Source organism: Lissotriton helveticus, chromosome 6, assembly GCF_964261635.1.
Source record: "Lissotriton helveticus chromosome 6, aLisHel1.1, whole genome shotgun sequence".
In the NCBI taxonomy this organism is placed as follows: domain Eukaryota; kingdom Metazoa; phylum Chordata; class Amphibia; order Caudata; family Salamandridae; genus Lissotriton; species Lissotriton helveticus.
In genome coordinates, this window is record NC_136067.1 from 580359953 (window position 1) to 580373300 (window position 13348).

The following is a 13348-nucleotide window of genomic DNA, read 5'->3' on the forward strand; positions in this document are numbered from 1 at the left end:
CTCCAGAGTGGCACCACACATGAGACTGTGACCTCCTTTGGCACCTGCACCAGTGTTGTCACAGCTGATGCCTGCAGGCCCCATTGTTATACCCAGCTCTAACATGGAGCCGGATGGGCATCGTCCAACTCCTGCACCAACTGGTGCCATGCCTTCTGAATCTGAGACAGTGCCTTTTTCTTTGGACAGGTCTGGAGAAGGTGACTATTGGGAGGGGTCAGAGTTTGGTTGATACAGATGACAAGTGGTGTGAGGTTCTTGCAGATACCAGTAATATGGACACCTTACTCAACACTGGCCTGATCTAACCCCTACTGTGGTTTTGGAGGAGAGTGCCTCAGTTACAGTGGTGGTGTGGAGGGCAGCTGAGGTCCTGTACCTTCAGCTGCTCACATTGGCAGTAAACACGAATGTCTTTACAGAGGGGATTCAGCCGGCAGACACCCCTCCAGAGCCCTTACTCCCATTCAATGAAGCCCTTTAAAATGTACTCCTTAGGGCCAGGCCCTAGCTCTTTACAGGGACTCCTGTGCACAGGACATTTGTCCCCTGCCATCACCCTTCTCTTGGGGACCCCAGTTTCCTTATCCAGCACCCCATCCCAGAGAGCTCGTCCGTTCAAGCCTCTGCTTCCAGAATCAACCTCTGCATGTTCCCTTCTACTCCAGTGGAGAGGGAATCCAAAAAGCTTGATACCTTTGAAAAGAGGATTTTCTCCTCTGCCAACCTAGCACTGCAACCGGTGAACATTGCATGCCTTTTGGGTAGGCTTGTGCTGATTCGTGGAGTTACACGTAGTGACCAAAAAATTCCACTGCGCTACGAGGAGTGCGTTGGGTCACTCCGTTTGTCCTGATTTTTTGTGCTGGCTGTTTGACTCAGGAAAACTAGTGCAAATGGCACCACGCGCAGCGAAAGAGGACGCTGCTTCTTTCTACCGCTCAAGTAGATGTTCTACTCAAGCAGCAGCTTCCTCAATATGAAAGGAAGGTTTCCCACTGCGAGCAGTTGCTGCCATCCGCGATCGCCCCTGTTGAGAAATCTCATCGGGAGGTGGTCTGGAGTAAGATTTCCCTTGCTCGTTTAACGTGGGCGAGCGAGGAAAAAACTCCACTCTGCTATGCTGAGCAACATTTTTCAGAACACAGAGCATGGAGTGGGAAAAACTCAGCAAACTCTACAAGCAGAGCAGAATTTCACATCCAGGCATATTTTTGAGCCGAAATTCACACACTGTGCAGGATTTGGTTGCGCAGTGCTGCCCATGGTCTCAGAAGAAGCCAGAGCCATACTTTCTAAAGCATTTGCTGGTGGGTGAGATGCAGCAAAATTCACCATCAGATGTGGGCTAGACACGACTCACTCGCTGGGCATAGTGATTTAATTGTCTGTTGCACTGATATGTCACGCATGCCTGAGAACCACTGGCATCTCAGGGGATATTCAAGGTTCGCTCCTGACATGCCTTTTGATTTGTTTCCCCTCTTTGGTGGAAAGGCTAACCAAGCACTGGGGTGTATAAGATTGGCAGAGATATGGCTAGGTTCATGGGACTATTCATGGCTTCTCCCCAACCCCAGTCTGCCTTTCGCCCTTTCCATGGCTATTAGATACATTCTTTCTCACCCTGCCTTCAAGGCCAACAAGGTGCCCAGCCCTGACCGTGACATGGTTCACACAGATTACCTGGGCCCCCATCCCAAGGTTGCGTTAGTCCACCACTCCCCCTGACAGCCACAGCCTTAAAACCCCCTTTATTTTCCCTTATACCAGTATGGGTATCCAGTGGGAGGCAAGATCCAACATCACCTGGCCCATTGGAAGACAATAAAATCCAAACAGAGGATTTTGCAAATCACCCCGAAGGGGTGTTCGCTTTTTTTTTTGTAGAGTTTTATATAGCGCTAACTAGACCCGAACCGAATCAGGTATCAGAGCGCTTTACATAGTACAAGTTACGTTTTTACATGAGGACACACACTTTCATTTTTAGGCATGGGGAGATTAAGTGATTTGCCCAGAATCACAGGAGGTTTTGGCGTCGTTACCCAGACTCGAACCCAGATCCCCAGGTCCGAGGTTGAGCGCCTTAGCCGTTAGGCCAACTCCTCTCTCCTCTCCCCACTAGTAAAGCGTCCAGAGCTTTAGGGCTCTGGACGCTTTACTACTGCTAATCAGTGCTATAGTTCATATGTTCTCTGTGTAAATTGTGATTCTGATTGGATATACACAATTGGCATATTTGATTTACTGGTAAGTCCCTAGTAAATTGTAATGTGTGTGCCCAGGGCCTGTAAATTAAATGCTGCTAGTGGGCCTGAAACACTGGTTGTGCCGCCCACAAGTCACCCTGTAAACGTGTCTCAGGCCTGCCATTGCAGTGTCTTTGAGGGCTGTAGTAAACTGGTGTGTTGAACTGGGAAGTCCACCCACTTGCCAGGCCGTAACTTTCCCTTTTACTAAATGTAAGGCACCCCTAAGGTATGCCCAAGGTACCCCCATGTGCAGGGTGCAGTGTATGTGAAAGATAGGCCATGCACTGGTGTGTTTTACATGTCCTGATAGTGAAATACTGCCAATTTTGTTTTTCACTATTGCCAGGCCTGTCTCTCCCATAGGCTATTATTGGAACTGCCTTCTAACATTTTGCAAGTGTAACTTTCTATTGGGAACACCTAGAGATTTGGAGTTTGGGCTCTCTGAGCTAAGAATTCAAAAACATATCTTTTAGTAAAGGTGGTTTTTAAATTGTACTTTATAATAGCACTTTTAGGAAGTGGGCATTTCCTTGTTTAACTGTCCTGTGCCTCTGCATGCCTGTGGAATCAACATCTGGTTTAGACTGATAGGCGCATGTTTGTGTATTCACTCTAGATAGTTACACAAGGGGAGTTGAGGTGTCACCTGCAAATCCTGATGGGCCATCGCCAGACTGAGGGCCTCCCAAAACTAGAGTTGTGAGAGAAGCTGTAAACTGCACCGAAATGTAACTGTGCCTGGCCTCTCACAATGCTGTCTCCACCCCCCTGGAGTGGGTATGGACACAAGTCCAGGCAGGGCAAGAACTTGTGCACTACAAACATAATCCTGTGAAGAATGACTACTTCAAAGGCCAACCAGTGTCTAAGTATTGGACTTAAAACCCTTGACTTTTAGAACACTTCTACATCAAGAGGAACCTCTGCGAATGAGAAGAGCTGAAGTGCTGTGAGAGGAGTACTGCCCATTTGGTGTATGCTGCTTTTCTGGCTTTGCTTGCAGTTGCTGCTTCTGCTTTGAAAAGGAAAAGGACTGGACTTTTGCCGTGATTCCTGCTTGTGAAGTTTCTCCAAGGGCTTGTGTATGCTTGCCTCCTGTTAAGAAGTCTCAGGGGCAGCAAAGACTTCATCTGCAGCATCCCTGAACTCCACTGCTGAGCTTTCTGACCTGCCTTGTGTGGCCAAATCCAGTTCTGGGTCCTAGGAGGTTGTTCCTGCTGCAAAGACCTGCTTGAAACCATCAAAATCAACTCATCGCCTATCCAGTGCCTGTTTTTCCAACACAGCACAGCCATCCGGGGTAAATTTGTTTTCAACACTGTGGTGCAGCCAAAGAAATCGATACAGCACCTCTCAGTGGCCGAAGAAACCATCGCAACCCGAGTCCAGTGCACCATGTCTTTGAAGTGCGAGACCCCCGCACTGACTCCGATGCAGGCCCTGCTGGGCGTCTGAAAGAACTGATGCATTGTGTGACAATGGCTGAAGAAATCGACGCAGCATCTGCTTGCCACCGCTGCATCTACCTCCAGCATGGCTGGATTTCCACTGTTATCACCTGAGTGCCAAGTTTATCAGATACATCACCCACAGACCAGAACTGTCTTGGATTTGGACTCTTCAATTCTCCCTACAGTCCGCATTCAATACAACAATTCTGCTGCATGCAGCAGAACTGACGCATCGCCTCCCTGTGGACTCAGGAACCAACGTATCACTGTGTTTTCCGACCCTTCCCTCCTCTGCGGCTGCTTTGCCTTGTGAAGTTCGATGCATTTGAGGTACTTTGTGTAAAATCACTCCTTCAATAGATTTCTATGGACATCATTTCTTGAAACCATTTAAAAGTCGCTTTTTGAGTTGTGTATGTTGGATTTTTGTCATTTTGGTCTTGTTTGATTTAGATAAAGACACGTTATTATTCTAAAATGTTGTGGTGTCCAGTTGTAGTGTTTTCACTGTGCTACTGTGTGTGTCATGTGCAAATGCTTTACACATTACCTCTGAGATAAGCCTGACTGCTCATGTCAATCTACCAAGGGGGTGAGCAGGGGTGTTATTTGGGTGTGTGACTCCCTTACCTTGACGAGAAGGAAGGGATCCTCCTTGGACAGGGTGCAAGCCACTGCCAACTAGAGACCCCCATTTCTAACACTAGTAGCAGGTGCTGTTCATTACACCCGATAAATAATGTATCTCATTGTTATATTATTTATCTACTGCTATAAAAAAGCACCTGGGTGCCAGCAACCTCAGAATAAGTGGCAAAGTGTCTCCTTATCATCGTATTGCAATTATTTTTCATCTCTCCTTTTTTATCACTGTAATCTGATCTTTCTCATCCTCTTTTTTTTCCTCATTTCTGCTTTCTCACTCTTGCTCTGTGTCAAACTTTGTTGAAGAAAAATAAGGCCTGGTCCCCAAAAAGGAGTTTAGGTCTCCATTACTTGCAAACACTGGTATAAATTAAACACTAGGCACAATTATTTGCTTTAGTCATCTGAAGGCCCAGTTCTAGTATTGTATGGATGTTTCTGTTCTGAGGAACCTATAAACAGTATGGAGGAGCACAGAGATATATTTTGAGGACTCGGTCAATGTTTTGCTAGAAGGAGTCCAGTGCATTATGTAAGTAAGTTCAGAAGTGCGTTTTTGGAGCTTTGGAGACATCCCAATTCTGGCACACCTCTTCCAGAAGCAAATTTGAGAGTTGTGTTAAGAACTTTGTGGATGCCTCATTACTCAGATGCAAGCTACAGGCATATGTAGAGCTACTTTTTGAGAGGCCATAGGATATTTCTAAATTTGGATACCAGTGCTTTACCCCAGTCAGAACAGAAGTACATAGTGCAGACTCTGCAGAGATCCCAGTGCTTGACGAAAATCAGGATAAGGAATCATTGTGAGTGTCCTGTTGCCTCAGTACCTGTCTAGCTATGCTGTGGGAGGGTCAGGACAGAAGTTAATTGTGAGCGCTTTACAGATCTCTTTCGAGGCCAATATCAACGTTTTCTGGGTAAGTATAAATTTCACAATAAGAAACTAAAAAAGGCAGGGCACTACCTTTCACACACTCTCCTCAAGAACCCAACCTATTTCCCCATGAACTGATTCTGTCACCTTCTCCCTTCCCCCAGAGTAAGCACATCTTTCCCAAACTTGTTTTCTCCACTTACACACCTGAACTGCTAGGTAAAGAATATACATACTATGCTAGAAGTTGTGTTGCTAATTTGGTACCACCCTCTAGTCTCACACATCAAACACCAAGAACATTCACCCAAAGCTCATTGACGGTGTACATCAAACACCAAGAACATTCACCCACAGCACTTTGACGGGGCTTATCAAACACCAAGAATATTCACCCACAGCTCATTGACGGTGTACATCAAACACCAAGAACATTCACCCACAGCACTTTGACGGTGCTTATCAAACACCAAGAATATTCACCCACAGCTCATTGACGGTGCGCATCAAGCACCAAGAACATTCACCCAAAGCTCATTGACGGTGCGCATCAAACACCAAGAACATTCACCCACCGCTCATTGACGGTGCGCATCAAGCACCAAGAACATTCACCCACAGCTCATTGACGGTGCGCATCAGACACCAAGAACATTCACCCACAGCTCATTAACGGTGCTCATCAAACACCAAAAACATTCACCCACAGCTCATTGACGGTGCGCATCAAACACCAAGAACATTCACCCACAGCTCATTGACGGTGCGCATCAAGCACCGAGAACATTCAGCCACAGCTCATTGACGGTGCGCATCAAACACCAGGAACATTCACCCACAGCTCGTTGATGGTGCACATCAAACACCAAGAATATTCACCCACAGCTCATTGACGGTACGCATCAAAAACCAAGAACATTCACCCACAGCTCATTGACGGTGCACATCAAACACCAAGAATATTCACCCACAGCTCATTGAAGGTGACACGTTCACCGAAGATATCATCATTCTGATTTACACTACAGAGAGCACTTCTTTACTAGCTGAATCAGACGCAAGACTGCCACTGAATATCAATGTCGGATCTTGTGCTGTGTGAATGGAACTATAATAATATCCTTTTTGTGAAGAGTTAAATTATGCCGGGGTGTTATGAATATGTATATATTTCAAGAAAAGGTTCGAATTTAATTTGCCACCCCCTGTTTCCCCCTAGAATATGGAGCCCCTTCGTGAAAAAATATCAACAAGTTATGAACATTCGAATGAAGTCCATGTTTGCCCCACAATTTACTCATTCTTGGGAATACACCGAATTCCACAGGGATACTTTTGGAAATCCATGACATTTCCCGATATCTAGGAGTAAGCACCTAACTCTTACCCTCCCAGCTCGAACTGGGTTTGAAACCGGTCCACAATAGGTTTCATACTTTTTTGTAAAACATGTTTTTCGTCACTTTGGAAATACGCTTACTGCTACCTTCTGCAGGATTAGACTTCTCTGTGCTTCTCTGTGGGAAACGTCATGTAAAACATTTGTGAAAATCCACAAAGTTAAACCTTTTGGAATGTTCAACTGAGCTTGCAAGGTCAACCTACCACCTTCAATGACGACCCGCACGTACCCTAATGCCTTACAATTCAACGTGTCCTGATCCAAGTAAGGGGAATTGATGTTTGCAAAAATCTGCACATTTATATTTTTTTTGCATTTAGGAATGGGAATCCGCGAAAATAAATACAGTCATTTCATTCCTTAAATTGGACAAAAGGTTCCTAAATGATGCCTATTGTGTCCCCCTCTTTGCAGTATTTCCTTCCTTTGCAGCTGTATTTGGAAACGCTTTTATTATTTATGACTGACTGCCAAGCTCTGAATGTAGCCCGCAAACCACGTGCATGTATGGATAAATTCAGAGAAACGTGTGGATTTCCTTTGAAAAAGTTCTGTAAAACCTTGCACATCACTGCCCTATACAAATTCAAGCTAATGAATTAACGTTAGACAAAAGACGTGATGTCACCCAATGTCATGCTGCATAAAGCGTGCTGCCGCCTGACATGTTTTTATTGATCTCCTACGACATGACTGGTCATCATCGGTGAGGCCGCTGAATATACGTCCAGACTTTTACTTCCCAGCTTGTTCAACACGTTGGAAGGTCAAGCAGGACAGAGAAGGAAGGAAGCAGGACACTCTGCATCTGACAGAATGAAATCGATTCACTCTTGCATTATGGCCTGCGTGCTGTGTGCTTTGTTCCCGCCTCGCCTGCAGCCTGCCTGTCTCTTTCTACAAACACACGCTGGGCTGTCAGGGCGCACTGACATTTCCTCAACACAAGTTTCCTTTTTGAGCAGGGTACATTTCGAGTCTTCTGGATACATTTTTCTCTCAATTAAAGACAGGTGTGTTGAGATGAAAAGAAAGTCTCACCACATCTACTGCACGGCTTTTCCTGGTCATCGTGCAAATATTAGCGCTTCAGGCAATATAAATGATAAAAGGGCTGGCATGAAAAAGTGCACAGTGTGGTGTTTTGTTTTTTCTGGTATAAAGGGTAACGTGATAGTAGTGATTTACCACATTTTTGCACGGTATTTGCAAAGGTGCTTAATATCCAGTGCTTACTAATGCCACGATAATTGCAGATGAAATATAAATCAAAAATAATGTTGTTGCCAACGAGGTGGCATTTTACTGAGTAACTCGTACTAAGAAGCAGATTTACTAAAGTGGAACCCAATGCAGTGCAGCAGTCAAAAATGGTGCCCTGCTTTGCATGACAGGGAGGGAGCGGGAAAGCACCATATCAACAGAGATACAGCACTCTCCCCCCTTTTCCCTAACACCGGCGCAGAATTTTCCTGCCGTGCACCACATGCACACCTTTGCGCCATAGTGCAAGGGTGTGTGTGAGTCTAGTGTAGGTTTTGTACTGGAAGGGTTCCTAGACAACTTCTAAAAAAAATTCCGCTTTGTGTGTGTGCTGTACAGTGCACCACAGATGCAAAGTTGGACAAGAAAGGGGAAATTAACACATTTCTACTTTTAACACCTGGTTTCAAAAGGCATTCTTTTTTTATGCAAAATCCTGTCTCCTATTTTTGGTAGATAGGGTTTTGTCTCAAACAGGATAAGTGATTGCTTCGGAACGCCCATGCAACACCCCCTTGATGCTAACTGACGCAAAGCAGCTCTTTGCGCTACTGTGCATCACTTTTAGGTAATATTTGGCGCAAAAAGGAAATAAAAGTAAAAAAAAAATTGTGATGGTTTGGGTCGCTTTTATTCAGCAAATCCAGTGCCAAATGTTAGTAAATCAATGCCTTAAAAGTCTGGTTTTAACACGCAAATCATTACTTGAATGCCGGAGTGCAACACAGTAAAAATGTGCACTTATGTACCAATAAATATTTTTTCATAAGCAGTGGGTGTGTAAAGTATGCTGGCACCAATTAGCACTGGCAAGGTATGTGCTATCCTAACACAGCTTTAGAGCGAGACAAAATGGACACGGTGCACCGGAAAAAAATTGAATTCTGCCTAGGTAATCCATGTGCTGTCAGTGCTCACTGATATGATTTTAGTCTACAATAATTTTGAGTTATCAAGTAATTGCCGAGATCCCATCTCTTGCCTACCCTTGGCGTGGGGTTAGCGAGGCCCATTCTTCTTGTAAGGGCATGCGTTCTGGTTTTGTCAGGAGATTGAACTCACTGCAGCTCACGTCCACAATGCACAATTGATTCAGTATGCATGCATGCATTTTCAAACTGCTTTTTTTGTACGTCCTCCATTACTGGAAATGAGGTTCTTTTGGCCTTGACCCGAGTTTTCATTATCCAACATCAAAAGTGTTTCTGGAACTTGCTCACCGGAGTTTACACTAATTTTGAAATACGAGTGAAACTCTGGGTAAACCACAACTGAACTGTTCCTAAAAGTTGAGGTCCTGCTATTCCAGATATATTAAGACCTTTCAAATTTATGCATTCGAAACCATCAGTGAACTGACACATTACAGACAAGTAAGTGGTCCTGCAAGCTGAGCTATAACAGCACAGACTTGAGACCACACTGATATATGAGCAACCTCTGTACCTTCCTAGCAGGCTCAAAGAATAACTACTGAGTGAAGGTCTAATATCAACCTCAATCCTTGACCTGTTCTTCATCACTGAAACGTAAGTGATGATGTTGCACCAGTGAAGCCTTTACAGCGGGTTACTAAATATTTATCAGAAACTATCTAACTATAAAAACCAGAGGGTAAACACATTGTCTACAAACCTCTCTACCTCCCTTATTCAGACAAGATTACACTGCCCCAGAATGCATATATCTACTTTCACGATGTGTCTCATCATCAGCTTTCACATTCTTATTCCTTATTTCCTGACCTCCCCCATTCAATCCTACATTCAATGACCCATTCCTAAAACTTTGTCTTCGAGGTCACATTAAACCATCTCCACCTTTGAATACCAGGAGACCTCAAAACTTGGTTTGACAAACCAGAAACAGTTTTAAGCAAAATATCTGCTCTTTTACCTAGATATGCTTAAACAAGTTCAACAGAACTCTGTCCTACTTAAAAAACTGAGCATACACTGGATGGAGTGTTCGCATCACTGGCAGGAACAAACAAGCCCTCATCTGGACCTGTCATCATGTAATTTAACTCAACCTTTCTATCTTGCTGCCAGTAACAAATGATTCCTTCATAAAATCCAAAATAACTGCAAGACCCTGGACAAATCTTGATCTTTCCATCTCTATCCTTGCTAGCATTTTTCCATTCTAGACTGCCTTTAATACCGTTTGCCACCAGGAAGCCAGCTGAATAAAACCTCTAAAAACAAAAAAAGTTGGAAAGACTCTGAGAAAATATTTATAACCTTAATGGCAACCTAGTACATCATTCAGCTCTCATTAAAGGCTAAACGGCTCCACTGTTCCAGCTACATTTCAGAAGCCACCCGGACATCAAAGGAGCTTCACGAGATAGTTACTGAAATGCAGAACTCAGAATGCATCTTCCTCCAAAGTCACTCACTCCTAAGAACCATGTGATTCACGAGCCAAATATTTGGAAAAATATCTTGACAAAAAAATAAAGGAGGACATATCAACCTCACCGCCAGCCTCTCATCAACATTACTACAACAGCAACAGATATTTCTACCTTCAGAGAAATAAACATTATTAGAACATTGGAATGTTGAGCACTCCATTGAAATGAATGTAGGACTCCAGCTTTCTAATGGCTGGTAGAAGTCCGGAGAGAAACATTCAAATGCTTTTTTCATTTCACAGCTGTAGCTGTGACCAAAGGCCTCTCGAAGCCTGAGGGGATTTAACCCCACTCTGCTCCGGACATCGTTTTTACAAATTAGAACATTCTGCCCTCTAGAGGTAGACTGTTCTAATAGAATTAGAGCTCTCCGTAACAGCCTCTACCAGCCATTAAAGGCCCGCTCCCTTGTTAAAGGCCCTCTCAATGGCTGGTCTATCCCGCTACATTGGGCTCTAAGGTTATAAAATAAAATAGTAGTGGCAGTGTTTTGTATGCATTTGACTTGTTCCTAGGGCAGTGTGCCTGATACACCAGACCAGCTTGGTTACCCACTGCATCTGCCCATAAGGAAACTTTAGTAACTTTATACAAATAACAGAATGACAGCGTTCCTTCAAAATGGCCCACTTTAGTTTGGATCTTAAAGTCTTTATATTAAAGTGCAGTTTGGTGTTAGCGTTAGCGTAAAACAAAATCATGTATGCAAAATCAGTTTGACCAATAATTGCAATAAAATCCTGTAAAGGTATAGGATTTGCAACTCTCCCCTGCAAAATACGTTTACAGCTGTGAAATACTAATGGAAATATACTTCCACAAAAATGTATCAAACTGTAGGCATGATTTGTCAATTTTTGCAAAAAGAAAAGTTTGTAAACTTTTGAAAACGTTGTAGGTAAATTTTAAAGTCCACGGACCTTCAGTCTTCTATTTCTTGCCGTTCACACAGGGGACAGTCACACATTTTGTTTATTTATGTCGTTTATTGCTGTCATGGTGTGTTTATTACTACGAAATTTGGTTTGATTCATCTTTTCACGTTTTGGGCAGTCGCCTCATGGTCCGTCTTGGTGTACTGTACCTTTTTCCTCAGGGCTGTCGCCTCCATCGCCCTTTCAGTACTGTACTGCAATGATTGCTGCTTGATTTCTTGCAGCCATGCTGACATTAAACCTTCCTTTCTGTCTCTGATAGGGAATACACGGAAAAGATGGACTGCCGGGTGCGCAGGTAAGACATTTATTTTTGCATGGGTGATTTCCCACAGAAGACAGTAAGCGATGTAGAGGTCTCTTTATCTCATCCTCGCGATGTTTTATTAATGCACCCTTCAATCTGAGCAGATATATAATGCGTTCAGCTATCCTCTGTTTTCCTTTCAGGGTATTCCAGGTAAACCAGGAGACAGAGGCCCCAAAGGAGAGCGTGTACGTAGTGCCATTTATTTTCACCTTTTTTTTTTGTTTTTTAGTAACTCATGTGCGACTGTGCAGGAAGTGTTTAGAACGTAATTCAGGAATAGTGAAGGATAAATTCTGCACTACATCCTTGACAGCGTAGGCATGCTATAGAGTGCATTGTTATGCATTTTTGCGAACTGCTCAAAACAAATGATGGGAATTGCAACGGGTGACTTTTGCCTTTGCAAATGGTCTTCAAGTATGAAAGGCTAATTCATGCCAGCACGCAAAAATATATTTCTGAATCAAAACTTATAGTTGATGCCGGCTACTCATTTCTCATCTCAATGTTTCTTCTTAAATTGAGTTTTACTCAATGGAACCTGGTCTATTTAGAAAGCTTTTATCTATTTTGGAAAGTGCTAGCTTCTCCAAACCCCCTCCTCGTCTGCTTTTTTCTCAACTAAATGAGTTCTTTCTAGGCAGAAACCTAGTATGGCTTTCTGAAACCCTTAAAAACAAACATTTTGGAAAGAGGTGACATTTGTGATTATATCAACAGTTTGCAGCGTAGCATCAACTTGAAAGGATGGTTATACATTGATAACCATTACTCATTACCTAATTTTCTCCAGGGACCTGATTCAGATAAGGGCAGTAATGGAGACTGTCACCAAATGACACGTCTGCCAATATTATCTCGACCGCATTAGCCACCAGCTGGCTGTAGAGATTAGGACTGAAAACACATTTCACCTCTTCCTACTACCCCACTTCCACCTAACCTGTGAAGGAAGCAACTGTGCACTAATCCAGCTGAACCTGGACCTCCCACCTGCTAAATCTTACTTTCCTCTTCCTGTATATATTGGATTGTGCTGTGAAATGGAACATGATCGGCACATAATTTCAAATGAAATAAATACTCAATCTAATTAGTATATTTGCTATATTATCAACTAATCTTCTCCTGATTTAGGGGCATATTATCAAGACACTCGATAAAATTATCGCCGTTTTAGCGGCAGAAAACTGCTGCTAAAACGGCAATAATGGGCTTGATAATATGCTCTATGGAATGACCTTCACATCTAACATGGGCTTCAATTTGAATTCCATAGAGCATTTTATCAAGCCCATTATCGCCAGTCTTGATATATGTCCCTCAGTAATTAGGTAGACCGTCTGGGGTATTTCACAAGACAACCGATTACTCTAAAAACAAGACAAGCACCTTGAAAGCATCAGTCAACGTCAGGCATCTGATGCAATCAAACAAACGTTACACGCCGCAGCTGTCCCACTGAATTGTAGATTGTAGTGATTAGAAGCACATGAAAGGTAACACAAGCTGACCGGCCGTGAAAGCAGAGCTGTGTGGATGGTTGATTTCCAGAGCCGCTTCTATTATTCTTACATATAGATGGTAGTGTATCCTCAGGAGTCAATAACAGGATATACTCCAGGGAGGAGGAAAACATTGAGAGCTCTGATCATGTTCAAAATGCCCCAGATGCCATAGTTATGACAGCTGTTAAAATGTGGTACACTGGGAATCGGAAGTTATCAGGTACGATAATTAACAATTTACCGCACATACTGGAGTGGTGCAAGTTTCTTTTAATGACGT

At 43.5% G+C, this 13348-nt stretch overlaps 1 protein-coding gene across 2 annotated transcripts in view; it reads left to right on the forward strand.

Annotated features, from left to right (window-relative positions):
• Positions 1-13348, forward strand: part of COL19A1 (collagen type XIX alpha 1 chain) — a 2464374-nt gene that overhangs the window by 2293624 nt on the left and 157402 nt on the right. For both annotated transcript variants that reach the window (XM_078648013.1, XM_078648014.1), the window contains 2 exons: positions 11513-11548; positions 11701-11745. In XM_078648013.1, the coding sequence (XP_078504139.1) occupies positions 11513-11548; positions 11701-11745 (81 nt within the window). The remainder of the gene's footprint in view (positions 1-11512; positions 11549-11700; positions 11746-13348) is intronic.